The following is a 27936-nucleotide window of genomic DNA, read 5'->3' as shown; positions in this document are numbered from 1 at the left end:
AATAACGAGAAGCCAGAAACCTGTATCAACGTAGATTCTATCATGCTCAATGAATTTACTTCCGGGCTGTAGAAGAGAAATCTATATTCAGGAATCTGCTCGAGGAAAACGTTTCGAATCCCTCTTTGTGTAATCCACCGGATAAATGAAATGGCATCAGAAAGCGATTCCGACGAATTTTACGATGCTACGGAAGAAGTTTCTGCTAGTCCCAGGTACGTCAACTATTTGTGTAGTCCTGTGTATTCAAAACCATGTAATGTTTGGTTTGAGATGAAGTGTACAAATTCATTCGTAAATTGAATGTCAGTGGCAAAACTTAAAACTTGTAGCAAACTGAGAAGAATGTGCTTATAATCTCTTTGCAGTGCAGAAAATTTAGCCTCAGTTCCTATCTCTTGATTAATGGTTGCATCATTCATAGTTTTACTTTGTCTTTGAGATAATGTGAATTTAAGTCATGGATTGACTTACGTTACAATACAACGCAAGGTGCAGTTACATTACAGTTTTTGACATTAACACACTTTTTTTTTTTAGCAAACACTGGAAATTGCTCTGTAGTGTTAACGAGAAGATCTATTGTAAATCATTACCCAAAAATGCACTGGTCTGCAAGCAAATTTCATGGTACAGTTTAATGAGAGGAAGAGCCATACAGTCTAAATAGACAGTTAATCACAGACACAGATCAAACTGAAGACAGTGCTAAGTAGACCAGTGTACATGGTGTACATAGACGTCTCCAGATTGTTTATGAATAATGTATAAAATCTATTTGTAGCAGTGATGGCGATCTACACGTGTATGATGATATGATGTCAACTAGACTTATGCCAAATATGCAACGTGAATCTTAACGTCCACTCCGCTCAGTGAGGCAGGGTTTCCAACAGCAAATTGTTAAAGTAATGATCAAATGTGAAATTTCCAGTCTGAAGGTCAAGTCCTTGCAAGAGGGTCATACATTAAGAATATTCAGTCAACTCACAGAGTGCAGAACAGCACTCTACACCCAGTCTAATCCCGGGGCTCTCCTTGTACACAGTGCTGGTCGCAGATACACTCAGTCATGCATGACTACATGATACTTTGATTATCATTGTAGTGTCAGCCATGCACATCATTGTGCCATTACAACTAGAAGATTGAATATTATGGGATTGACCACAAATCGAACTTGTTGATATCAAAAGTAAACTACATTTCGCTTTTTCCATGTGTTTGCTTCATGCTGAGGACAGAACAGCAAATAACGTGTCGTGGTTTTGCCCACCCATTGAAAACTGAACATGGATGACATAACATGAGTGAACCTCGCCTGAATTACGCTTTTACATACTACATGTGTACCTCGATAAAGCATGCCATTAATATTTCTCACAATGACCAGCTAGATGCCTAAATGGGGTTCAATGCTTGGATGTTAATCCTCTGGAAATCAGTTTTGATCACTTGTAGACTTTGCAATTTGATATTTTTGATTTTTTAAGGTAATTAGGATGAGGAGTTTGCTTTTCTTGGTTATAAAATACATTGTAAACTTTTGGTGTACATGTGGGTGTGTCACATCTTCATTCAGTAGGAAATTCAAATACAGAAACCTTCTTTCAAGATAAACTTCTCATTTGTTGTTGTAGTCTACACAGCCAATTGGAGCTACCTGGAAGTGCATTTGATACCGTTGCAAGTGGTGCAAGTGATTAATTTTCTTTTAGAAAAGGAGCAATATCAGACCTCTTACTCGGGTATTTGTGGATAATACTTTCAATGATCCCCAGAGGTTTCTTCACAATTCAAACATTCCTACCTTTTTTTTTTAAGGCGATCAATAGACGATGTAACATGAAAACACCTACACTCATGTACATGAAGAATCAGAATCACACCAGAATCAAAAAGGAGACACCGACGTATAGATGAATGCAAGATGAACACAGAGCATAATATCCAAACGGAGATATTCACACACACACAAAGTAAAGAGAGACATCTGAATTGACCATGATACTGTGCGTTCTGCGGTATCATGTTACATTTTGAGGGACTTTGTCGTTAAAGGGATAGTAAAGTTTCGGTTGAGGTGGGGCTCAGATTTCCAATGCTTTTCGATGATGACTTTTTGAGATAATTAGAAACCTCTCGTGAAATATGAAAGGACATATCATTCTAAGAGGAATTCAAAGTTCATTTGATGAAAATTGGTTATGAAATCATGATTGAGATATGATCCAAAATAAAGTGATCCTAATAAAGGGTGGAACCTTCCTTACAGTTATTAGGATTGCTTTGTTTAACTTTGTTTTTGTATATCTCAGCCATTTCAAAACTGATTTTCATTCAATAAGCGTTAGATTTCTCTTAGAATTGTAGGCACTTTAAAATTTCATAGATTGGTTTTTAAATATCTCACAAAAAGTTTAAAACTGAATCCTCGCTTCCACTGATGTTATAACACCCCATTTCAACCCTGTTCCCATTACCATTGGTTGTCCAGGAAGGTGACCAGCAGGGAGAGAGAAAATCGGCAGTCGGCCTCCACCGACTATGAGGATGAGTTGCGACATCTGGCGGAAGAGCGGAGGAAGGCCGAGGAGAAGCGACAAAGGGAGGATGAACTCATGCAGCAGAAGATAAGAGAGTTGGAGGAGAAAAAGAAGGAAGAAGAGGAACGTGAACAACAGGTACATATTGTCGCTGGGGCGACAAGACCTCGTATGTACAAAATGTCAAATGTTCAGGAGAGCAAAAACAAACGGGGAAAAAAAAAAAACACATGGCAGCCAAAGCACTGCATCAAGTAAGAGAGCCTTTCCTTTGGCATGCCTTGGTGTTTGTTTGTTTTGTTGTTGTTGTTGTTGTTGTTGTTGTTTGTTTGTTTTTTTTGGGGGGGTAAGACAGCTAGGATTTTGACAGGACATCACTTACATGTAAGTGATTATCTGACCATTAATAAAAAAAAAGTTATTTTCACCGAAATTTCAGATACGAGGTTTTGTTGCCCCAGCGACGATATGTATGTCATTAAAACACTGAATGATGTTTAGTGATCTACACCTTATTACACTACCAGGATACATTGTACATGCAAATGCTTCCCAAAGTGCTTTAATACTGCCATACCCTTTTCTGTCATGGATACAGTACATGATGTTGCTCTCCATTGTGTATGCTATTTCTACTCAATTCTGCCATGTATTATCAAATCAATTATATGAATAGCACAAATATCTTGCACACACACATTTTGCAGGCATCCATTTGCCTCTGAATGGAGAATGGTAATGCTGAAGGATATTTAAAAAATGATTGTTTTTTCTTCTTAGAGAGAGAAGTAAACTGGAAGAGGTGCAGTAGCATTCTCAATATCTTTTTGCTTATCTCTTCTTCTTTTTTTCCATGAGGAAAAAAGGTCATAATTTCTTTATGGGAAACTATGGGTAACATATTGACAGGTCTTTTCCCTCTCCTATCCACTGATCTAATGGAATACTAATACTCTGGTTGGTTGAAAATCTGTGTGCTCTCTCGCCCTTTGACGACTTACAGTGCCCTACATCCAATAAATGTCATCAAGAAATTAATGATAGTACTGCAAGAAGGAATGATTGAGCTTACATTTCTATGAAAGTATACAATGTACAAAGTGATGTTTTATTGCATTGACAGTTGTTGAAAGGAGAATGAAACCCAAATTTATGTGAATTTAGGGAATTCAGCAATATTAGTAGAACACATCAGTGAAAGTGAAAATCGGACAACCCATTCAAAAGTTATGCATTTTTAAAGTGTTGATGCTGCCGTCGTTGGATGAAAAGACTACAAAACTTTGTGACACCATGAATGAAAAATGACAAAGAAATATAAAGAAAATTCAACATATTTTTACTTTTTTGGCATAATGAAAGAGCACCTCTATTAGAAAGCAGAGGAATACTATTACCCTCAACATATGTCACCAACAGGGATAGCAGCCACCTGCCTATAATGGCCACTACTGTTCTGTCTCCCGTGGGTGGCTGCTATCGACGGGTTTGACTATGTCGCTGCATTTGCTCAATCCACATGTTTATTTGGGTTTCATTCCCCTTATATACTTCTACTCCAAATGTAGAAACTTCGAGAGGAATTGGCCAGAGTGCAAAAAGAACGGGAGGAAGAAGAAAAGAGGCGCAAAGAAGAGGAAGAAAGGCAACATGAGGAACAGGTAAACTTGAAGCTGACATACATGCTTGTGTCCGTGAGAAACTGTCTGCCAGTGACTAAAGTAGAAATTCATTGAAATGATTCTATCGATCGTTAATCAAGTCCTTTATGAGTGTTCTGAGATTTAGTTACGTGTACACACAGACTCAAACTTGGTCAATGGTTCATAGTAGTACTTTTTGTGATTTAACCCGTTGAGGACGGTTTGATTTTGCTACAACACGCATTTCCCATAGACACTTGCCCGAGTATACTCGGGACTCGTCCTCAACGGGTTAAAGTTGTCTTGCATCAAAATGCAGTGAACGTAAGATTGTATGTGAAGCGCAACCTTGTAATAAGCTGCACTATCATGCAGAGTTGATGTAACTCAAATTTGTCCCCCCCCCCCAAAAAAAAAGGGATTGTCAGAATAAAGTGGCTTTTATGATAGTAATATAACAGTAGGCATTGGAGAAAAAGCTTTAAAAAGTATAAAGTACACTATAAACATTAGGAAGTTCCATTATTTTCTTGAATTCCATTTGATAATGAAAGTTGAATGTGTGTTTTTTGTCGAGCCCACCGGAGGTGTGGGGAGACTAAGGGATCGGTTGCGGCGTCTGTCCGTCCGTCGTCCGTCCGTCCGTCGTCTGTCCGTAACGCTACAAAAACTTGAATAACTCTCTACTGAGGATTTCAATTTCAACCACACTTGGAGGGAAGGGTGGTTATACAAAGTTACACATTTTATCAAACATGAAGGGCACCTCAAGGTCAAAGGTCACCGGCAGAGGTCAATGAACTTTAGGGCCCAATGTTAAGTTTTTAGGGCGCGTTTCGTTTATGGCTCGTAACTTTTGATGTATCTGTCTGTTTGTGACCAAACTTAGATGGCAGATGTCCCTTGGGAAGTTGAAGGTTACCACAAGGTCAAAGGTCACAGACAGGGGTCAACGATTTTTTAGGGCCCAATGTTAAGTTTTTAGGGCGCGTTTCGATTATTATGGCTCATAACTTTTGAGCCCTTTGTCCATTTGTGACCAAAGTTGGATGGTAGATATCCCTTGGGGAGGTGACGGTCATCACAAGGTCAAAGGTCACAGAAAGGGGTCAACAAACTTTTAGGGCAAACTTGGATGGTAAATGTCCCTTGGGGAGTTGAAGGTCACCACAAGGTCAAAGGTCATAGGCGGGTCAATGAACTTCTGGGAGTTAGAAAAATATAAATTTCTTGTACGCGAATGGGCGAGACACAATTTGGCACTTGCCTTGTTTTTATAATTTTGCTACTTAATGTACTGCCAACTTAATATGAAAAAAGTAGTCTTAATACAACAATGTCATATCAATCTCACTATGTTACAGCATATTCAGTCAGAGTGTGTAAAGTGTAAAAAAGTAGCACAACTTTTTCTTGTATTGTTTTGATTACTTTGTCACAGGAAGCTGAAGAGCGCCGCCAGGAGGCAATCAGAAGAAGAAAACGTCTTGAAGAAATGAGGAAGAATGAAGATGTTGGGGTAGGTCATCAGAAGTCTAGGTTTAAGGTTTGAAGTCATGCTTCTACACATACATCTATCGACATGACATAATTATACACAACTGAGAGTGCAGTGAGAAATAAATCAGGTCGCAGTTAAATTTAGGCCATTCTGTTGCATCTGTCATTGTGAGAAAATGTCGATGTCAATCTTTTGTGATATTGCCAGCTTTCTTGATGCTGTTTGTACAAAGTGTTTCCTTGCTTCCAGATTTAGTGAATAAATGGTTATGGCAAAACCTGTTCAGCTGAGATGAGTAAAATTGTTTTGGAGAAGTTACAATTCCTTTCTTTCTTTATGGTTTCAAGGTATTTCCCTTCTTTCATTACATTTTCACACTCTATGTACTTCACTTGGTGGTAAGAAAGAGACAATAAGCTTGTGAATAAGATTCAGTTACATAACATGAAGGCATCATGGTTTTTTTATGGTTATTCTTCCAAGATCAACTGTGTGTTTGGAGAACCATGCCTACTTGTTGTCATCTGACATCAAATAGAAAGACAAAAAGACCAAATAAAGAAAGAAAAAAAAAAAAGAAGAAGATACGCTGAGCAGCATCACATGATTCATCCTCTTTTATTTGTTCTTTCCATTCTTCTGTCATTGTGACTGCATACAGGACAACAAGGAACCCAAGTCCACCAGTCCGAGGGGCGGGAATGAAGCTGAAATTCGCCCCTCTGCAGAGGAACCAGCACCATTACCTGCACCCCTTGGACCACTGGGCGAAGGTGAGCTGTTAAGGACAGACCACCCACGCCACCCCCTGTTCTAACCCTGTTTCTCTCTGACTTTCACCATCCGTTTCTTTCTCATTCACTCATTCTCTCCCTAGAAGCTCGTTTAAAAGTGATGAGACTTAACCAATATATACAGTACCATACATGCAGTGTTCTTCCTTTATATGTGCTGGATGCTTGAATACTACCTTTAATGTGCATTCATTGATAGTATATTGATGCATCTTGTGATTAGGCCTATTGGATAGAAGAATGACATTTTTATAGTACAGGAAGAATAGAGTACTGAAGTGATGATGTCCCAGTCTTTTGTTGTAGCTTGGGTTGGACCCAGGTGCTCGCATAAACACTCCTGGCAGATGAGGTTGTTTATAATCAGTTTCCATGGCGATGAATGGCTATGCCATCACATTTTGGCAATCTATTAAGTTCAAGAGCTCATCATCAAAGTCAGTTTAACTTGAAGTTAAGGAATATCATGTGAACATAACTAATGGTAAAGACAGTTCAGGAGTAGATTACGTGATTGTTATATTTCAAATGTTTAGATAGTACTCAAATTTTCATGCCAATCATCTCTCTGTTTTCTAAAGGGGGACCCCCAGACTCCATCCAGCGAGAGCCGGGCCTTGCCAATCGTAATGTGGAACCAGATGTCATCGCCAGCACCAAGGAGCGCCCCAGTGATCTTCCCCTGCCTACCCCTTCCTCCCAACCCTCCCAAGAGAAACCCGCCCCCGCAGATGGAGACATGCCGCCTCCTGTGGCCCCGCCCCGGAGGAAGAAGAAGAAGAAACCAGTGGAGACGGTGCGCCGAGGAAGCCTTGAGAGCCAGTCCAGTGCTGCCGTTTCCCTAAAGGATGTAAGCAGATCATGGCTTAGGCACATCATGCTGGAAACTGGCTGTTATTTAGGCCAGTATTCTCAGTCCCATGCATTTTGAATTTTGTTGGATGTATGATTCAGCACGAAGATGGCGGAAGGTCCTTTGAAGAGGAATGTTGTCATTTGTCACGGGAGTTTGAAGTAGAATTTTGTAGTGATGGTGATTTAACATGTTTATGACATTTACATTTTATATGAACAGCTGTATCTGTGGATATCAGGCTATTTCTATACCCTTGTACAAATTATGTAATAATAACAATGGCATTACTTGAGACGTGTGTGCGTAACTCCTGGCTGCTGAATGCACACTGTAGCTGTGGCTCATCAGGTGCATAATAATGATCAGTGTAGATCATTATGGTTAGCAAATGATATAATGACAGGGAATAGTGCTCTCGTGTTGCTTTGCACAGAAATGTTACAAAGGTACAACAAGCCTTGTAATATACAAACATTGAGCTATCAGAAGCCAACTCATGCCAGAAATTACATTAATGTGTGATCATTCTGAGTGGTTGTGTAGAAAGAAGAAAATAGTCTAGTAGAAAATCGATCGTAAGGTTTTTATTCTTGGCTTTTTTTTTTTTCCAGCTGTGATTCCTTGGCATATTCTTCTAAATGTGGGTCAATTATGTGCACTTGTAATTCTCTGATCAAGGGAAAGGCTACTTTTGGCATGATCAAACTTGAAAGTTGCCGAACAATGAATATGTACTCGAGTGAGATTATGTGTATGTGGATTCGGAGGAAGACTGTTGCCCAGACTATTATGGTTATTGTACTCTGATCACCAGCCATCTGAGGAGGGGTCACTAGCGGGAGGGGAGGAACCCCCAATTGGTCTGCCCCCAGAGGAGGGGGCGCAGCCCACAAGTGGTCTCCTGACCCCTACCACCACCATCGAGAGCCTCACGAGGGAACTAGAACACTCTCTAGACCTGGCCAGCGCAGCACATGGCAGCGATTACATCATTCTTCACAAGGTGTGTATGCCTCTTTTACATCTAGACCAATCCCTCCACACAAAATTGTGTTTACCAACAGTGACTGACAAAGGGAATGGTGTGTTTGTGATCTTGAAGTTATTAGATTCATTGTTGAAGTGTTATATAACCACTCTGAATTTTCTATCTGATATTGCATTTTTCTAGCTTAAGTATGATACTGGTGATATTTTATCACATTTCAGCTATATACCAGAACTGCTATTAGAAATATGGAAACATGTGTTGCTAACAATAGGTTATAGATATTCAGCAAAAATGTGGAGATCATGCAGTTGTGCATGATATGAAATTAAGCAAAATTGGTTTTGCTTTTGAACAAAAATGACAAAGAACATCATGTAGCATGAAAAAATGTAAGATATAGTGAGAGTTGTCAGTGTTTGTACAGTAGCAAGCAAACAGATGAAAATGAGTCTGATTCATAGGGCATTTCAGAGAAATACACAGGTTGATATGCAGTTTTGTATGGAAAATTGACAAGGTCTCAACAAAATTCTGTACCCACCTGCAGGACACCCAGAGTATAAAGGGAGAGTCCCGAGCCGACCTGGAGGTGACCGGATCCCGTCTGCCGGAGTCCATTCCAAAGGAGGACAAACAGGGCGCGGTCTGCGTGCCCGTCTCCACCTCCGGGCAGGAGAAGGAGAAGAAGAGCCGCGGCAACACGCCGGAGACAGAGAAGCTGCTCAAGTATTACAACGTGATGCAGGGCAAGTCCATGACTGGGGAGGAGCTGACGGATGAGGTAAGCTTTTATCATAGATACTGTATACGCTGAATATTTCGCGAGGTTTTTATTTTCGCGAATTTCGCGAGTCGGGTGCTATTCGCGATATTAAAGACACACGAAAATATTGACTCTGATTCCGATGTGGATGTGACGTACGCATGTACATTTCTTCGTTCAGTACAAGACTCCACGATCGTGAATTTAACCACTCTCGAAATCGTCAGGAATTTCTGATTCACGAAAATTTAGACTAGCGAAATATATGGCGTATACAGTAGTCATTTTTCATGCAACACCTACAATGATTCTTGCTATCCAATTGGTCGGCTGCTCATCATGTAACATGCAGTAAAAAGAATCATTGGATGCTGTAGTTGTTGAGCGTCCAGTTTTTGTCTCGCCCACCGGAGGTGAAGGCGAGACTAACGGATCCAAATGGCGTCCGTCCGTCGTCCGTCCGTCGTCCGTCCGTCGTCCGTCCGTCGTCTGTCGTCCGTCGTCCGTCACAAATGTTAAAGTTTACCTGCAAGACTCTCTTATGATGCATAACTTGGCAACTGTTACAGCAATGGCAGCCACACTTGGGTGATAGAAGCACTAGGGGTATCTTCATGTTATGGTGTTGTCAGAGGTCATGTGATGATGTCAAAGGTCATTTGAGGTCATATATTAAAGAGTATGTGCAAGACTCTCTTTTCTATGTTAAAGTTTACCTGCAAGACTCTCTTTTGACAAATAACTTCACATAAGTTGCTTGGATTACAACCTAACTTGGGTCATAGATGCACTGGGGGTACCTTCATGTTATGGTGCCGTTGGAGGTCACAGGATAAGGTCAAAGGTCATTTGAGGTCATACGTTAAAGTTTACTTGCAAGACTCTCTTATCACATGTAACTCGACACATGTTGCTACAATGGCAATCACACTTGGGTGATGGATGCACTGGGGGTACCTTCATGTTATGGTGCCGTTGGAGGTCACAGGATAAGGTCAAAGGTCATTTGAGGTCATACGTTAAAGTTTACTTGCAAGACTCTCTTATCACATGTAACTCGACACATGTTGCTACAATGGCAATCAAACTTGGGTGATGGATGCACTGGGGGTACCTTCATGTAATGGTGCCGTAAGAGGTCACATGATAAGGTCAAAGGTCATTTGAGGTCATGCGTTAAAGTTTACTTGCAAGACTCTCTTATCACACGTAACTCAGCACATGTTGCTACAATGGCAATCAAACTTTGGTGATGGTATATGTCTCTTGGGAAGTTGAAGGTAACCACAAGGTCAAAGGTTACAGACAGGGGTCAATGAACTTTTAGGGCCCAATGTTATACAAATGATGCACAGGATAGAGTGCGTTAGTGTAGGCGTAGTGCACTCGAGGGTATTTACAATTGTGAAACATGCACGAGGCGAAGCCGAGTGCATGTTGCACTACATTGTAAATACCCGAGAGTGAGCTACGCCTACACTAACGCCACGAAATAATCCTGTGCATCATTTGTTTTATAAAATGGGTCGAAAATTCGAAAACTAACATCATTTTTCAGCGTTTTTCACGTACCTTTGTGGGTCAAGACGTCCGAAGATGTTCGTCCCAAACTTTTACGCACGTCGCACTCGCGGAAGTCCCGCACATACAGTACAGTGTGTATAAGTATAATGGGGGGTTGGGTTTCCGGACACCCGCATGAAAACTTACTTATTTTACATAGAATATGCACCCTTTACCTTAAAGACTTGATATAGACTCCTCATATAGGCCTACTAGACAACATACTCTGAAAACGGCGTGAGAATTAACCTGCTAAATCGTTGGATTTACTCTTCAAAGTGACTCCATGTACGCGTCCGGTCCCATAACGCTTGGTCTACTGTACTGTACAAAGTGTACGTATAGTACAGTATACGTACGTACGCCACATATGTTATGCACAAGGGAAGACAGGCCGGCCGGCCGGCAGCCCGAACTAGAAGTTGTTTACAGGATTGACAGCGCGTACGCGTATGCATGCAATTCATCAAAGGAGCCGCCGCGCGCACAGACGATCGGCAATCTACCATAGGATTACAGGCAGTGCAGTTGTACTGAAGTAAAGGAAGGAGGTGTGTCTCATATTAGCGCTTCCTATTGGCTACATTCTTGAACCCATTTTATAATAAGTTTTTAGGGCGCATTTCGTTTATGGCTCATAACTTTTAATCCCTTTGTCCGTTTGTGACCAAACTTGGATGGAAGATACATGTCCCTTGGGGAGGTGAAGGTCGTCACAAGGTCAAAAGTCACAGGGGTCAACAAACTTTAAAGGCCCAATGTTATGTTTTTATGGCGCGTTTTGATTGTGGCTCATAACTTTTGATCCCTATGTCCGTTTGTGACCAAACTTGGACGGTAGATGTCCCTTGGGAAGTTAAAGGTCATCACAAGGTCAAAGGTCACAGAAAGGGGTCAACAAATTTTTAGGGCCCAATGTTAAGTTTTTATGGCACGTTTCGATTATAGCTCGTTACTTTTGATCCCTTTGTCTGTTTGTGACCAAACTTGGATGGTAAATGTCCCTTAGGGTGTTGAAGGTCACCACAAGGTCAAAGGTCATAAGCAGGTCAATTAACTTCTGGGAGTTATAAAAAAAATTAATTCCTTGTGCGCGAATGGGCGAGACACAATTTGGCGATTGCCTTGTTTTCTGATGTCATCCCCAAAGCAGACTTCCCAGCTATCAATGGACAAAGCAACAAAATAGGGCATAAATACAAAACAGTGGACTGCAACTATTTGTTTGTATCGTCAGTGTGTCCCTTTTGTCGAGTTGTAGCATTTTGTGTATGTTCAAATGGTCCTTTGATTGACCTTGGCCAAGATTTCTGAAGATGGTAGTATAGAATGAGTCTTATCACAAGTTTGTGTATCATGTAGTGTTTCTTTTTGTGTGTATGTGTGTTTATTTAGATTCATTTGTGGTGATCCAGATATGCTGATGAAGATGCATAAACTATTTCTACATGTATATTACAATCTTGAGAGACTTTTTGTCGTTGAAGTATTTAGAAGTAATTTTCTGAACCATTAGAGATGTATTCAAATAATGTTTAGTGATAATGAAAAGTAATTACCTGTTGCAGCATGTTGTCTTGATTTCCATCAATGAACCTTCACTCTCCGTGTCTCTTTGTGTGTAAAAGCCATGGTAAACTAAATGCACACTTATCTCATCTTTGTAGGAGATTCTGTCACAGGTGATCGTGAAAAACCTGGATACGGGAGAGACGGTGCCTCTTCTTCTCGCCGAGGAACGACTTCCCAAATGTATCAACCCCCTCTCACTCCACATCATGCGCATCACGTCAGAATATGTCAGGTGAGTCAGTATTGAATTAGATATGGAATGAAGTGGGTATGTCATTGGCCTGGAGACTAGGTGGCAACCTGGGTCCCATTTCATAAATCTTGTTATCAGTAACAACTGCCACATCTCTATGACAAATTTGCTCTCAGCCAATCAGATGCAATGATTTCAGTAGCTTGTAACAATTATCATAACTAGTCATTGATAACAAGTTTTATGAAACGGGGCCCTACTGGTGTCTCCAGTGTGGCTGGCTGCAAAGTGGTAGCAGAGACATCCCCACGATGTCTCCTTAGTTGTGACCAAGTCATAGAGCCTAATTTTATCCATGAAGTATCGGAGACATTTCCATAACCTTGCAGAGACTCATTAGTGACCTACAGGAGACATCTGGGAGAAGTCTCTGCAACTGAGACGTCTAGGCAACCTCTCTACGATTACTGGAAAAATAAATTATCACCTTATTTGGAGACGTCTCTGAAGTTGTCATGGAGTTGCCCTCATGATGAGAGTGCAAGTCAATTTTGTCCTTCAACGTACACCACAAGTCCAGGTGACTGATCAGTTTCAGCAGTCATGGTGACGTCTCCTCCACTGAGATAAGCCTTTTAGTCACCCAAATTTAGATTGTAATGTCAATCAAAACCTCTTTATTAATGTGTGGTTCATGGTCAAGGACAAAGTGCAAAACAGGAGTACCTTGCTCATGGGCAGTCAGTAATAGATATCTGGTAGTAAGCATGATGCATCACTCACATGTACAAAAGGTTTACAACATTTGTCAGCTTTCTACATAATCTCAGAGTCAATCTTTTTTATATTCATTAATTTTTTAGTATATATACAAGTTGTATCATGTCTGTGTTTTACCATATATGTTAAGTTTTAACTTTTTTTTTGTACTCTCACATCTTTGTAAACTGTTTTGTAACTAAGATGGTGAAATCGAATCAAATGATGTGTAAAAATGAAAACCAATGTCAGTAATTCAGATTTTAACAACTGGGTTACAAGTACAGCTTATTTCTGCAAAAGCATACAGGAACTAGTGACAAATGTGTGGACAGATCTGTATAATATAATTGGTAAATATACTTTTGTTGTTTTCTCTCATTTTTTTTTCACAGCAATTCAAGTTTGGACAATGATGCAGGCAGTGATGGAGAGAAAGAGTCGGGGGCAGCAGAAGTGTCCCAACAAATCAAGCAAAAGAAGTAAGGATTGCCTTTTCTGTTACTTTACTGTGCATGCATTAAAGTGAAAATTAAAGTGAATGACAATAATGCAAATTTCTGATGAAGCACAGAAATGTGTTCAATAAATGTGCCATATTCTAGTCTGCACTTCAAGAGTGAAAACTGAAGATGACCTCTGAGAGTTTTGCAAGTGCTGCAAAGTTGTCAAAAATTGCTGTTACCATGGCAGAGTGTGAAAAACTTACAGATTGACAGATTCATAAAGATTTTTCATTCAAACCCAAACTGAAAATGTGCTAAAATTCCACCTGTGTCTGAGGTTTCTCTGCCATTTTTACTTTCTTCGAGGTTGGATCGATATTTTCTATTCCTTTGGGGTTTTGGGGTTTTAGAACAGAGAATCTCTTCAACCCCAAATATCTTGTCAGCAGACTTTGCGTTTTACGATACAAGTCTGCATATGGTGTCTTTGTCACAATCTGCAAGTAGTCACTCTGCATTTGTCAGTGTTTATTCAGTTATTCCTTGTGTTTTTGACAATCCATCCTTAAATAGGAAGAAACTGAAGAAGTTCATTGGTAAGACCGTGCACAAGCTGAAGACAGCGGCAGACGAGGCATTCCGTCATGAGGAGCAGGAGACGAGTGAGGAGGAGTCTATACCAGATACACGCTACTGCAAGGTGATTTGAAACTCTTTTCACGTATGTTATACAGACACAAGAATTTTTACCAGTGTCAAGGGCCAATGTTGATAGACTGCATGGAAGCACTGTCTTGAGGTACAATGAATAAGGCTCCAAAAACACAAGTGGACAGTTTTGTGGGTATTGTGCATCATGAAACTGGCACAAAAATATAAGCATGCAAATATGATTTGCTTCTCATATGTGACAATACACAAGAGATGAAAATCTCTTTGATTCTGCAAAATTAAAAAAAAACACATGAAATTAATTTTATGCGGCTGATAGGGAAAAGCTACTCACACAAAAATTTCCACTTTTGCAGTATGCCACCCAACATGCTCCGGAATACTACCCTTTGCACCTGTGCTACCAAGACATATTGTTAGGATGATCTCCTGCAGACATTGACTGCTTTGGTGGGCACAAATGTTGCAGTCATTGTGTATTTAATGTATCACTCCTTGAGGGTCCTCCTGTTTGCAAAAGAAAAGAAAAAACAATGTAATTTTGAATTTGATTAATTCAATGCCAGTGTGTATCTGAGGAACACTGTTGATGATTATCAGGTTCACAAGTCTGTAGTTCAAATGAACTTTGACCCTTTATAATCTATGTTCTATCATCTCCCCAGTTCAAAGCAGCGTCAAGCCACAAGGGCAGCTATGACTTTGACCAACTGATCTCTGCCCAAGACTTGTGTGGGGAGCACACTGGGGCCATCTGGACCATGAGGTTTTCACACTGTGGCAGACTTCTGGTGAGTATACATTATATTCTATATACTTTATAAAATCAAAGTGGCTACTACCATGAGGTTTCCACAATGTGGTTGACCTCTGGTGGGTTAACATGTGCCATGTGGTTTTAAAGGTTTACTCCAGTATGAGGCTTCACACTGTAGTAGACTTCTGGTCAGTGTACAGTTGACACCATAATTTATTTCTTGGTGGTTTTATTCTTAGATTTGTTAACGTCAATTGATATTTGGAAAATCAACAACATGCTTGATTATCAACTCACTTATCTCTAGAGTCTGAAATTGTTAACTGCCTCTTGAAGAGGGGCAATAGGTATATCTCATTTTTTCTTTAGGATTTTCTATCATAAATCTAGCGATGTGGGGAATTGTCTTACGAATTCCCATTTGGGAAATATGCTCATGAAATTTGTCTGCTTTGTATAATGTACATTTGATGTGCAAGCAGACATCATCAGCCTTTAATGCTTGGTAGAGTAAATTCAAAGGCCTTTTTTAATGCCAGCAGACTCGTGTGCTAGAAGGCATTTAAATCAATGCATAGTGTTTCCCCAAGGACATCATGATAAGCTGTTGAGGGTGTGAAATCTGCATGCACTTTTGTTTCTACATGAGGCAAACCTTTGACAAGCTTTCTTGCCTTGAGCAGCAACTTTTAGCATGAAATTTTGATATGCAAAGAAATCAGTCAATATCAGCAAAATTTCCTGGTAAAGTGGCCCTTTTGATCATAGAAAACAAGAAATTGATAGATGAAATTAAAAGTGTGATTGGATAGGCTATGTTTTCTCATATACCTTAGCCTTTAAGGGATATTTGCTACGGCTGTATAATGTACTAAGTGAAAAGCTGAGGATGTCTCTGGCACATGGTATCCATGAATTCAGCGTTGTAAGTATCCATAGTAGAGTAATCTCACCTGAAGTCAGAAATGCTCTTCAGTTAATTAAAACTTTATGAATACTTTTCTATCAGATCAATGCTTGAGATCAAGATTTTGTTTGTTTGATTGACTGTCTTCAGTGTGAAAAGCTGAGAAAATTCAAACTGATCCATTCCATTAATGCAATTTGAAAGGATGTAGACTGCAAACTTTCATCTTTGCATGTACTCGTTTGTTGCCAGGCAACTGGAGGACAGGACCACCTGCTGCGAGTGTGGGTTCTCAAGGACTACTACAAGTACTTCGACGACATGCGGCAGCGCTACAACAACGAGTCGCGGGCCAAGTCCCAGACGCAGTCCAGCTCGGACAGCTCCAGCTCCAGCTTGGAGAGGGACAGGCGGCCGGAGGAGATCCAGGAGGAGCAGGAGCAGTTGCGGAAGGAGGTGATGGAGATGGAGGGGGCCATCGAGAAGGAGAAGGATCCCGGAGGAGGAGGGGGGGAGAAAGACGCCGAGGACGCCAACGTATCGCAGGATGACGGCGACGACGAGGCCGTGTTCGTCAAGGTGCCGTTCTTCACGTACACTGGACACACGGCTGACCTCCTCGACATTTCCTGGTCAAAGGTCAGTGACACCCTGACCTTTTTATGTGCATTGAACTTAAATGCGTAAATGCTATAGAGATGTCCCTTGCCCCCCTCCCCTTTAACCATTGTATCTTATAGTCTGTGCATCATGAGTACTTCTTATTTGCAGCCTTTGTAGTGTAAACTACAATTACATACAGTCATGTTATTCCTGGACCCTGTTTGTTTTGACTGCTATCCTGTTTAGTACAAATCATGTTGTGCCTTTGCATCCACTGTAACCATTGAATATAAACAGAGAGAGCAATTCATTCTAGTAGCCACTGGACTTCCACTGGACTGTGTTTCCGTGGTTTGTGTTGTACAGTGCTACTAGGCCCCTGTCGGCGGACTCTATCCATAACAAGTGCCATCCATCATCAAGGAAAAGCTTGTTAGAGCTACAATGAATGGACATTCATTGATACCACTAGGAAGCCAGTGAAAATCATGTGAAAGACATGTTTGTTTTTTTAACAACATACAAGTCTTCTGCTGCATTCCCACTTCCCGGATGTTTCGTATGAATAAAGTAGAAACAGAAGACACTCAACTGTACTGTGCTTTACTGTTCCTCTTAATCTTAGTCTTTTTTCACTCTTTTTTTTTTTTTGGGGGGGGGGACTTTCTTTTGCATTCCAACAGTCTGCTTGTATTGTGGCAGCAGAAAACATTGTCCGCACTACACAGCATTACAGCTGGCTTGACAATTTGTTGTTATTTTTTTTACCTAGCCTTTTGAAACATGCTTTTCTCATACAAACCAGTAATCACAGATGAAATTTTGTGAAACTTGAAATCACTTTAAAGAGAGAACATCTTGATTAAAATTTATGTTATGTCCATCTCTATACTTTTCTCTCCTCTTCCTCTCCTCTGTCTCTCTGTCTGTCTGTCTGTTTTTCTGTCTATCTATCTGTTTGTCTGTCTCTGTCTCTCTTTCAGTATTTAATCAGCATTACTTCATTTTTGGGAATTTTTGGGAACACCATGAACAGGAGGTATATTAAAATGTTACTCCCAACTTACTTCCCTTCTCTTTCTTTCGTGGTGTAAACCTAGATAGATGCATCTGGAGTAATATCGAGGCCTGTGAAAATCTCACCAGTAATTTTGTTTTCCCCATATCCCTCTGTCTTTCTCTTTTGTTCCTGTAAACTAGAATTACTTCATCCTGTCCTCTTCCATGGACAAGATGGTTCGTCTCTGGCATGTTTCTCGCAGCGAGTGTCTGTGTTGCTTTCAGCACATCGACTTTGTGACAGCGATTGCTTTCCACCCTCGTGTGAGTATAAACTTGGGTGGCACAGTATTTGCTCCTGCGACAATTGCTCCAGTCTTAATTGCTCCAAAGACTTAGGGTTAAGGTCAGGGTTGTAATAGGGCTTTAGGTTTAGTTTGATTAGATGAGTAGGATTAGGGTTAGGGTTATGTTTTTGGGTAGAATTTATGTTTGGCTTTAAAGGACAAGTTCACCTTCATAAACATAAGGATTGAGAGAATGCAACAATGTTAGTAGAACACATCAGTGAAAGTTTGAGGAAAATTGGACAATCGATGCAAAAGTTATGAATTTTTAAAATTTTTGTGTTGGAACCGCTGGATGAGGAGACTACTACAGCTTGTGAGTCATATGCGTACAACAGTATAAAGAAAATATAAAGAAAATTCAACATATTTTCACTTTTTTCACATAATAAAAGAGCACTTGACTTGGCTCTTTCTAAAGGCAGGGGGAATAATATTACCCATAACATTTGTCGGTAACGAGTCGGGGGAATGTGAACTTTTTTCATAAGATGAAATTTTGTGAAATTCTCTTTATATTTTCCTTATATTGTTGTACGCATGTGACATCTAAGTTATTCACACACTGCAGTAGTCTTCTCATCCAGCGGTTACTGCACAAAAACTTCAAAAATTCATAACTTTTGAACGGATTGTCCGATTTTCCTCAAACTTTCAATGATGTGTTCTACTAATATTGCTACATTCTCTCAATCCTTATGTTTATGAAGGTGAACTTGTCCTTTAATAGTGTGCAGATATTTCATGGGAGCAATAGTTGCAGGAGCAAATATCATGAAACCAGAAACTTATCCTTGATATTTAAACCGTTTGCTTTTTAAATGCTAAGAGATAGAGATTAAACCCATTTGACAACAAATCAAAAGAAAGTCAGGTGTATTTGCTTTTGACACTTCAGTCCTTGCAAAGTGCTTGTTCTGTAATGTTTGGGGTGCAGCTCAGAATAATTTGTCTTCAGTCAGTCACTACATTTTTTTAATTTCATTTGTGTTACCATGGAAACAGCAAAAATAAACAATATATGTTTCAACATTCATACTGTGTCATGTCACAATCTCTGATGTGTGTTCAAGAGAATGTTTGCCTACCATTACCAACCATTTCTTATTAATGATGACAAGGATATGGGTGCATAAAATCGAGCAAAATTTTCACAGTGTTGAAGGTCAAATGTAATGATGGTTTGCAAGTCAAATGCCCAGGGCTGTTTGTTGATGATATATGAGCCAGTGAAAGGTCTCATCATGATATGAAGTCATACCAGCCATTAAACTTCTGTGGCCCATCACTACAGTATCCTAGTCACTGTGGAAGAAAGTGGGTTCATCAGCAATGACAGAGTGTAAGACCTGCTAGCAAGGGGATTCATGGTTGGCCCGATTCATTCGCTGCCCACCGGGGTACATTAAAAACCACATATAGCACCAGTCAGCAAATTTTAGCATAGAAGGGTACACTCATTGCTAGTGGTCAACTGTTTACAAGAGACCCACCGCGGCCAAGATGACAACCGGCCTCGAGTTCCTGGGATGAAACTGGTTGCCGAAAGGCCCCATGATAAATATGGGAGTGCTATCTTCGTTAAGACAGGCACCCATGTCCGCTCTACTGCTGTATATGCAGAGAACAATATCGAAGTCATTATACTCATCCTTGATGATGTTTCTGTAACTTCAGTGTATAAACCACCCATGCAGGTGTTCCAGCTTCCCCCTGGGTTGGTTGGCCAACACAGAAATGAAATCTTAATCGGAGACTTTAACTGCCACAGCTCACGTTGGGGCTACCAAGACACAGATGAGAATGGTGAACTCTTAGAAGACTGGATGGACTTGAACAACCTCCATCTCATCCATGATTCCAAGCTCCCTCCTTCCTTTAACAGCGGCCGATGGAGAAGAGGATACAACCCAGATCTCATCCTTGTCAGCTCCAACCTTGCACCTATGAGCACCAAACTAGTCCTAGACCCAATTCCCAAGTCTCAGCACCGCCCTGTAGGGCTGCTACTCCAAGCACTAGTTCAACCCGAAATAACACCCATGAGAAGGTGCTTCAACTTCAAGAAAGCTGATTGGAAAGGCTTTGCTGAGGACCTCGACAAGTCCATCGGGGATTTGGAGCCTATACCTGAGATGTACGAACAGTTTGTTGTTAAGGTAAAGGCGTTGTCGAGAAGACACATTCCTCGTGGATGCCGCACAGAATACGTCCCTGGTCTTTCCCAAGATTCTGCTGCCCTCTATGCGTCATACAGGGAGAAGTTCGAAACGGACCCTTTCTCAGCTGAAACCATCGCTGCGGGGGAAGAGCTTTCTGCTGCCATCTCAGCGGACCGGCGAAAGTCATGGCAAGACCTGATTGAATCTGTTGACATGACGCACAACAGCAAGAAGGCCTGGTCCACTCTCAAACGTATCAACAAGATCCAAAGAGAGCCGCAACACTTCATACAACGCAACTGACGGCTGATCAAGTAGCCCACCAACTCCTTCTCAATGGCAAGACAGGAACAAGAGAGAAGCGACACAAATCTGCTGAATATCCTGAAGCCAATGAGGAGCTCTGTAGACCGTTTACGATGGGAGAACTTGATGCTGCTATCTGCACAGCCAAAGCTGGGAAAGCTGCTGGCCTGGATGACATCATGACCGAGCAGATCAAGAACCTGGGTCTAGCCTCGAAACATTGGTTGCTGTCTATGTATAACAACTGCATGGAGAGGTGCTATATACCAAAGATTTGGCGCCGTGCCCGTGTCATCGCCCTTCTGAAGCCTGGGAAAGATGCCGCTGCAGCAAAGAGCTACAGGCCGATATCACTTCTTTGCCATACATACAAGCTATTTGAGCGCCTCATCTTGACCCGCCTTGTAGATGTAGTAGATCCATCTCTCATCAAGGAGCAGGCAGGGTTTAGACCTGGAAAGTCTTGTGTGGGACAACTCCTGAATCTTACCAACACATCGAGGATGGCTTCCAAAAAGGCATTATTACAGGAGCTGTATTTGTTGATCTGTCAGCAGCTTACGACACTGTAAACCACCGTCGACTCCTACATAAAGTACTTGCCATGACTCGGAACTCACACCTAACCAGAATGGTGGAGTGTTTGATCCAAAACCGACGCTTTCATGTTGAGCTGCCAGGAAAGAGAAGTCGCTGGCGTAAGCAGAAGAATGGGCTACCTCAAGGGAGTGTCTTGGCACCCATCTTGTTCAACATCTACGTGAATGACCAGCCTATTCACCACAACACCAGGAGCTTTATCTACGCAGACGATTTGTGCATCACCACCCAGACTGTGGACTTTCCTGAAGCGGAAACTACTTTGACTGAGGCACTTGACAACTTGTCCTCCTATTATAACGCAAATCACCTGAGAGCAAATCCATCTACAGCGTAAGACACAAGTGTGCGCCTTCCATCTGAAGAACATGCACTCAAACCGGAAACTAAAGATCTCATGGAATGGTACAGTCCTAGAACACTGTGACAACCCAGTGTATCTTGGCGTCACCCTTGATCGTTCCCTAACCTTCAAATCGCATGTCATGAAGTTGAAAGGGAAGGTGAGCGCCAGGAATACCCTACTTCGCAAGCTGAGCACATCATTGTGGGGAGCAAATCCAACAACCATCAGGTCAACAGCTTTGGCTCTCTGCTTCTCTGCTGCTGAGTATGCTTGCGCAGTGTGGGAGCGTTCAACTCATGCGAAGAAGATCGACCCAGTGCTGAACACAAGCTGTTGCTGTATCACTGGCTGCATGAAGCCTACCAAGACTGACGACATCTACATTCTCTCCGGAATCGCCCCCCCCCCCCGATGTAAGAAGGGCGGTTGCAAGCAAAAAGGAACGCCTCAGGCAGATGGAAGACGAAAGACACCCCCTTTTTGGCCATGCTGTGATACCACAACGCTTGAAATCACGCAGAAGCTTCCTGGCCACTGTCTCCCCCTTAGAAAGCAACGTATCAACAGAACGTATGAAACTGTGGGATGACAGATTAAGGGAATCTGGATACGACAATCACATGCAAATCAATCCAACCGAGTCACTCCCTGCAGGTTCCAAACAGTCATGGATCACCTGGCGTAGTTTGAACAGATTAAGATCGCGCATGGGGAAGTGCAAGGCAAACGTGCTGAAGTGAGGGTACACTGATAGCTCTGCAGAGTGTGAGTGTGGGCAGGGCAGCCAGACTATGCCTCATCTTCTGAGCTGCAATGCAATGTTACAACCTTGTACCGAGAGGGACCTGGCAGTGGCGAATGACGTGGCTCTTGCATGCGCTAGACATTGGGAAATGGTTGTGTGATGCCACGAGATGATGATGAGTGGTCAACTTCAGTCGAGATTCTTTGTCTGTGTGTGAACCTACATAGAGATCGGTGATAAAGCTGCACACAATTCGTTGCGGGGATTCTTGAATATATCTGAGCCAGGTCAGCCTCCCCACTCCACATTGTCCCCTCACTACTGGGTCTCTAAGAGGAATGTTTATCCATTGATTTTTTTTTTTTTTTTTCAAATGCCGATTTTAATGCCAAAATGCCCATTTTGCCAAATGTCCAGGATGACCGATACTTCCTGAGCGGCTCGCTGGACGGCAAACTCCGCTTGTGGAACATTCCAGACAAGAAAGTGGCCCTCTGGAACGAGGTGGACGGGCTGACCAAACTCATCACGGCGGCCAACTTCATCCAGAACGGCAGGTTTTCTGTGGTGGGAACCTATGATGGGCGTTGCATTTTCTATGACACAGAGGTATGTCATTGCTGATAGCACCCTACTTGCAATCATGATTATATATTCAGGGTACACTACAATGTGTGTGTCCATTGGAGTACTGCATGTGGAATCAGTGATTTGCAAATGATATCAAGCAAAATGGATGGATTGCATACGCTGTTAGGTGACTGCTCAAAATTTCTAGGTAGTTTTTTACTCCACACCATTTGGAGAGTTGGAGGGGGAATGGCCATATTTTTATTTATTTATTTTATTTACTACAGAACAGTAAAAAATGTTAGCATCAACCACATTCAAAAGACATGCATGTGGCATACATGTACAGTTTTGTAGACTGTAGGCTTGCCTTCGTAAACTGTTCAATGGGTGACAGTTTTGAGGATTTTTCAGATCCTTGATTTGAATGTTTGTGTGAGTAGCAGGGTATGCTGTTGGTTACGTTAGAGTGTCAAAATGGCATATAGAAATTTATGCCATATTCCCAGATAAAAATTCCCAAACACCTTTGAAGGTAATAGAACCTCTGTGAAGAGAGAGTTGTTATCATTCATGCAAGTTTATATTGTGCTTGCCATTTTTGTCAGAAAGGAGTACTCCATGAAAATCAATTATTGTGCTACTAGTTATTCAACCATTGAATTTCAGATTATTTGGCATAAAGATTTGGTGGTGCTGATGTGATGATTATAGAGTTTGCAGGTTACCATTCAATTTAACATATAAAAAAGGCGTTAAACAAATACATACTGCTACTGAACGTTTTCGACGTGCACTCTTCGGAGTAGAAACCGCACGTATGAAACAGGAAGCGCGAACATAACAATATAAGCAAAACGAGCAAACCATTCAAGCGAAACAGTGCGTACGCTGATTGGCTAAAGTAAACATGAGTCAGAATCAAAAGAGTGCCAATTTGCGTACAAACTCCTTTTGCCTGCATAGAATAGGACTGGTCAGCTGAATGAATGTAGCCTCAAGCATACGCAGGTGAGCGTCGCTCCGGGCTCTGTGAAACTGTGACGAGGTGAAATGCTCAGCGCATTCGCGACTAGTCAGTAAGTGCTGAGCGATAGCAGGCGAAGGGTTACCAGCGGTGACTGCACTATCAGCGGGGCGTTTACACTGGCGCGAGGGCTGTACGCACTGTTTCGCTTGAATGGTTTGCTCGTTTTGCTTATATTGTTATGTTCGCGCTTCCTGTTTCATACGTGCGGTTTCTACTCCGAAGAGTGCACGTCGAAAACGTTCAGTAGCAGTATGTATTTGTTTAACGCAATTTTGAAGTTTTGTACCACCAAGCATCTCTTTATATAAAAAAGGGGTAAACATGGAACTTTCGATGAGTTGAGAAGAGGATCCTGCCTAATATACTGTGTATTTCATTTTTTAATATTTTTTAGCAGCCACCTACTAGATGAAACAACAGCATGCATGTGTGAACTTAAAACAATTCTATTTGTTTATTGTTGTTAAGATCATATCAGTGTGTACATGTCATTAGTCCTTTTTTTAATTGTGCTGTACTTTGTACATGTACTTCTTTGAAATTTGTATGAAAATGTTTCTTTGTCTAGATGTTTTCTTCGAATGTAAAAATTACAGCAAATCAAAGTGATATTCTGTAGACTCTTTCTTTGTGACCAAGTCTTCTTGCCTTCCTCTCCAACACAGCATTTGAAGTATTACACTCAAATCCATGTTCGCTCAACGCGAGGTAGGAATGCCAAGGGGCGCAAGATAACAGCTATTGAACCTCTCCCAGGTCAAGACAAGGTGAGATATTACCATCCTCTTCCTTGAAGGCATAATTTACCATTTGCAGATGAAACAAAAACCCAGCTTTAGTGCTTCACAGTAGTTCTAAAATGTGAGTTAGGAATAGAAACAAACTGTAAAAATTTGAATCAATATAATCAAAGTTAAGTATTTTTAGATATAGGAAATCGTGGTCAGTAGTTTTGATAAAAATGTTTCGAGACTAAATCTTCAGCAGTTATGGTTTAATGAGAAAAATACTGATATCTCCTTATATTTTAGGCTTTATTGCAAAAAAATAACAGACCTACACGTATGCATCAAATGTAATATCTCGAACATTTTTTTTTTAAATCACTTCTCTCAATGGTACAAAGTACCTTTAATACCAGATTCTCCAATGTATATATATTTATAGTCTTGGCACAACACCCATCACATTTGTGCAGGTAACAAGTGCAGCAACTTCTGCCAATGAGTGGTTGCATTTTTTTTTTCCTGGATTAGACTGAAAAATACATGAAATGAGGTCTATGGTACATTTCTGTTTTGTCCCAGTTTACATTATTCAAAATCAAAGAATAATGTCTATTCTTGTTTAAACTGACTTAACCTGTGTGTGCCCATTTACTCAGCTGCAAGTTGTCAGCATTCCACTAATCCATCCTCAAAAAAAAAAAACCAACCAACAACAACAAACAAACATATAGAAAAACAAATAAGAAGGAAGCTTGTGTCAAGCAACCCCCTCTGGCCTGACAAGATGGAAAATTGAGTAATGCCTATATTCTTGACTGTCCTGTGCTGGCTGTCAGAGTGTTCCTTGACTGTTTGTGTAAATCGGCTAAGAGAGTAAACCAGCAGTCTTATAAGCCATATGGCGTAGAAAGTAGAGTAAGGGCTAATTCATTATATACAAGACATTGATCCAGTAGCTCAAACAGCTTGAACCTTGAAAGGATAATCCCTGCAGCAGCTTGTAGAAAGCTAAACTGTGATGAACTGTGCGATGACGACATTGGCCGATGGTGCTTGAAAGTGCTATAGCTGTTTACAATAAAATGGCATGTGTGTGCAAATAAAAATCAGGCTGCCAGGTTTACAGCATTTTGGACTCTACAGGAGACTGCAACCTTCTGATGATTGGTAGGGCAGCCTTCTGGAAGGTATCAACAGTAGGTGCAGTGACAGCATTGCTTGGTAGGTGGTTCCAGATCCATACAGTACGTGGATAGAAGGAATATTTGTATGGGTTAATTCAAGCTTCTTGGATCATGTATTTGAGTTTGTGGTCAAGTCTGCCAATATAAGGGGTAGGAAAGAATGAAGGGCAGAAGTGACATGTTGACAAGGTTGTAGTGGACTTTGTAGAACATGGTGCATTGTGCTGCGAGGTGTCGTGTGTGCAGTGTGTCCCATCCCAGTTTGGATACAAGGGCTGTAGAGGAAGTACCCCATCTGTAATCATGTTGAACGAAGCGAGCAGCTGCTTTTTGGACTCCTTCAAGGCCTTGTACTGTGTTGGTGTAGTATGGATGCCATGCCTCTGATCCATACTCTAGCTGTGGACGAACAAGCATTTGATATGCCCGGTTTTTGACAGCTTTGGAGCATGGAGATAATGTTCGTGGAAGGAGACGGAGAGGTCTGCTTGCTCTTTGACGAATGGCCTGGCAGTGTGTAGTCCAGCGAAGATCTTTTGAGACAGTGACCCCCAAGTACTTGTATTCTTGGACTATGGGTATGATCTCCTCAAGGAGCTTGTATTCACAGAGCTGATGGTAGGCTAATGTTTTTATGCTGTATTGAAAGTGCACTAAAGATGCAGGGCAGGCAGCCGTTACCTTTTGTCGCACATACAAATTTTCTTGTCAAAGTTCATCTCCCAGCTTCCTCTAGGGGTTACACAAGTTGCACATCCCTTTGAGGCTGAGAGAGAAGTAAGGTTTCGAGAATGGCTGACGTGTTAAGAAGATGCACTCTGTATTTTTACTGTACCATCTGTATTCATGCATTTGCTCGTCAGATTCTGGTTACATCCAACGACTCCCGGATACGACTGTACGACCTGCGTGACCTTTCATTAGCGTGCAAGTACAAAGGTTGCACCAACATCAGCAGTCAGATCAAGGCATCTTTCAGGTAGCGATTTCCCCTCCTCTTTTTTTCAAATCTCCTCTTTGATTTCATTCGTTCATCCTTTTCTTTTATCCTATCTATGTCAAATTATGTTGCATTGCTTCTATTTGATGAGTATGATAGTACTTATACTAAAAAGAGGGGTTCTCTGTTCTCCACATAATGAATTAGAAATGAATATTTTTCGGAAAAGATCTTCATTTTGGGAGTCTTTTGAAGGTTTGTTTGATGAAAGGTTCTAGCTCCATTTGTTTCCAGTGCATCACAAAGATGCCCTTGTGGACAAATATGGTCCCAGAAATGTGGGAACTCTTTTTGACATAAGGTGGGACAAAACGAAGCTATTTTTTCCTGTTGATATTCTATCACTCCATCACTCTATCTATCTATCTATCTATCTTTGTATGTATCTGTCAATCCATCTCTTGCTTTATATTTCTTGATAAATCAGTCTATCTACCTTTTAGTCATTTTGTTTGTCTTCCTTTCTGTTTATCATCTCTAATCTCTCTTTTTTTTTTCTTTGTCAGTCACAACCATCGCTACATCGTCTGTGGCTCTGAGGACCATGCCTTCTACATCTGGAAGACTCACTACGACTTTGCCAAGTTCACCTCAGTCAGGCGAGATCGCAATGACTTTTGGGAATCAATTAGAGGTAATCATCAGACACTTGCTGTCTCGATCAGGTCATATCTGTACACTAAATCATGACTTTTTTTTCAACATAAGAATTGAGATGAGAAAGCATTATTGTGGTTTTGTATTTCACACAGATTTGCATCATGGGAATATGTACATTGTTTAGTTACATTTCGTCTTTATGAGATATTGATGTGCTGAAGAAGTCACTAGTAAGGATGAATTAAAACAGCAGTTCCATTAATATTTGTTGTATTCAGCAAGATTTTTACTTTTGAGTAAGCCAGGTTTTGATACCATATGATGGAGAAATTAAGCCATAAATCATCTGCTCTCTTTCTTTCTTTGTTTAGTTCATGATGCTGTAGTGACGTCGGTAGTCTTCTCACCAAATCCCAAACTTGTGCTCGGCTCGGGGCCGCCAGCAGGCGGAGTGTCCTCCATCCAGAGTGCCTCGGGCCTGGACCCCCAGCAGCTCGTTGGCAGCGGGGGCTCCGGCTCCCCCTCCCCCGCCAAGAAGGACAAGTCGGACTCCTCCAAGGGGGAGGCGGGGGGTAAGAGTGAGAAGCACTCCTCCCTCAAACGACCCCCTGACCTTGGTGAAGTCATGGTGTCGGCCGACTTCAACGGCGCCATCAAGGTCTTCATCAAACACCCAAAGTAATTTGGCATTAGTATACACCTGCCATAGCGCCATTTATATTTGTGACGTGTGTCCAAAAGGTGTACACGGAG

At 41.3% G+C, this 27936-nt stretch overlaps 1 protein-coding gene across 1 annotated transcript; it reads left to right on the top strand.

Moving 5' to 3' along the window:
- Positions 1-23: 23 nt before the first annotated feature.
- LOC139725532 (WD repeat-containing protein 44-like) lies at positions 24-27865 on the top strand. The gene is made up of 19 exons (XM_071636618.1): positions 24-215; positions 2498-2684; positions 4115-4207; positions 5631-5708; positions 6352-6463; positions 7066-7334; positions 8155-8343; positions 8879-9112; positions 12325-12461; positions 13577-13663; positions 14201-14327; positions 14965-15090; positions 16216-16602; positions 17767-17889; positions 22489-22680; positions 24337-24438; positions 26447-26562; positions 27090-27217; positions 27555-27865. The coding sequence occupies exons 1-19, from the start codon at positions 151-153 to the stop codon at positions 27863-27865; spliced, it is 3063 nt and encodes a 1020-aa protein (XP_071492719.1). The 5' UTR covers positions 24-150.
- The last annotated feature ends 71 nt before the right edge of the window (positions 27866-27936 follow it).

The sequence above is a fragment of the Diadema antillarum genome, unplaced genomic scaffold (assembly GCF_040938485.1).
Source record: "Diadema antillarum isolate AM-2024a unplaced genomic scaffold, OU_Dant_1.0 seq00000049_RagTag, whole genome shotgun sequence".
NCBI lineage: Eukaryota > Metazoa > Echinodermata > Echinoidea > Diadematoida > Diadematidae > Diadema > Diadema antillarum.
This window is presented reverse-complemented; position numbering and strand designations above follow the sequence as displayed.

Bases quoted from the DNA above. Each gene is read 5' to 3' on its own strand.
- LOC139725532 (XM_071636618.1), top strand. From the start codon at position 151: ATGGCATCAGAAAGCGATTCCGACGAATTTTACGATGCTACGGAAGAA. The intron at 4,208-5,630 runs GTAAACTTGAAG...ACTTTGTCACAG, and splicing joins AAAGGCAACATGAGGAACAG to GAAGCTGAAGAGCGCCGCCA. The intron at 27,218-27,554 runs GTAATCATCAGA...TTCTTTGTTTAG, and splicing joins CTTTTGGGAATCAATTAGAG to TTCATGATGCTGTAGTGACG.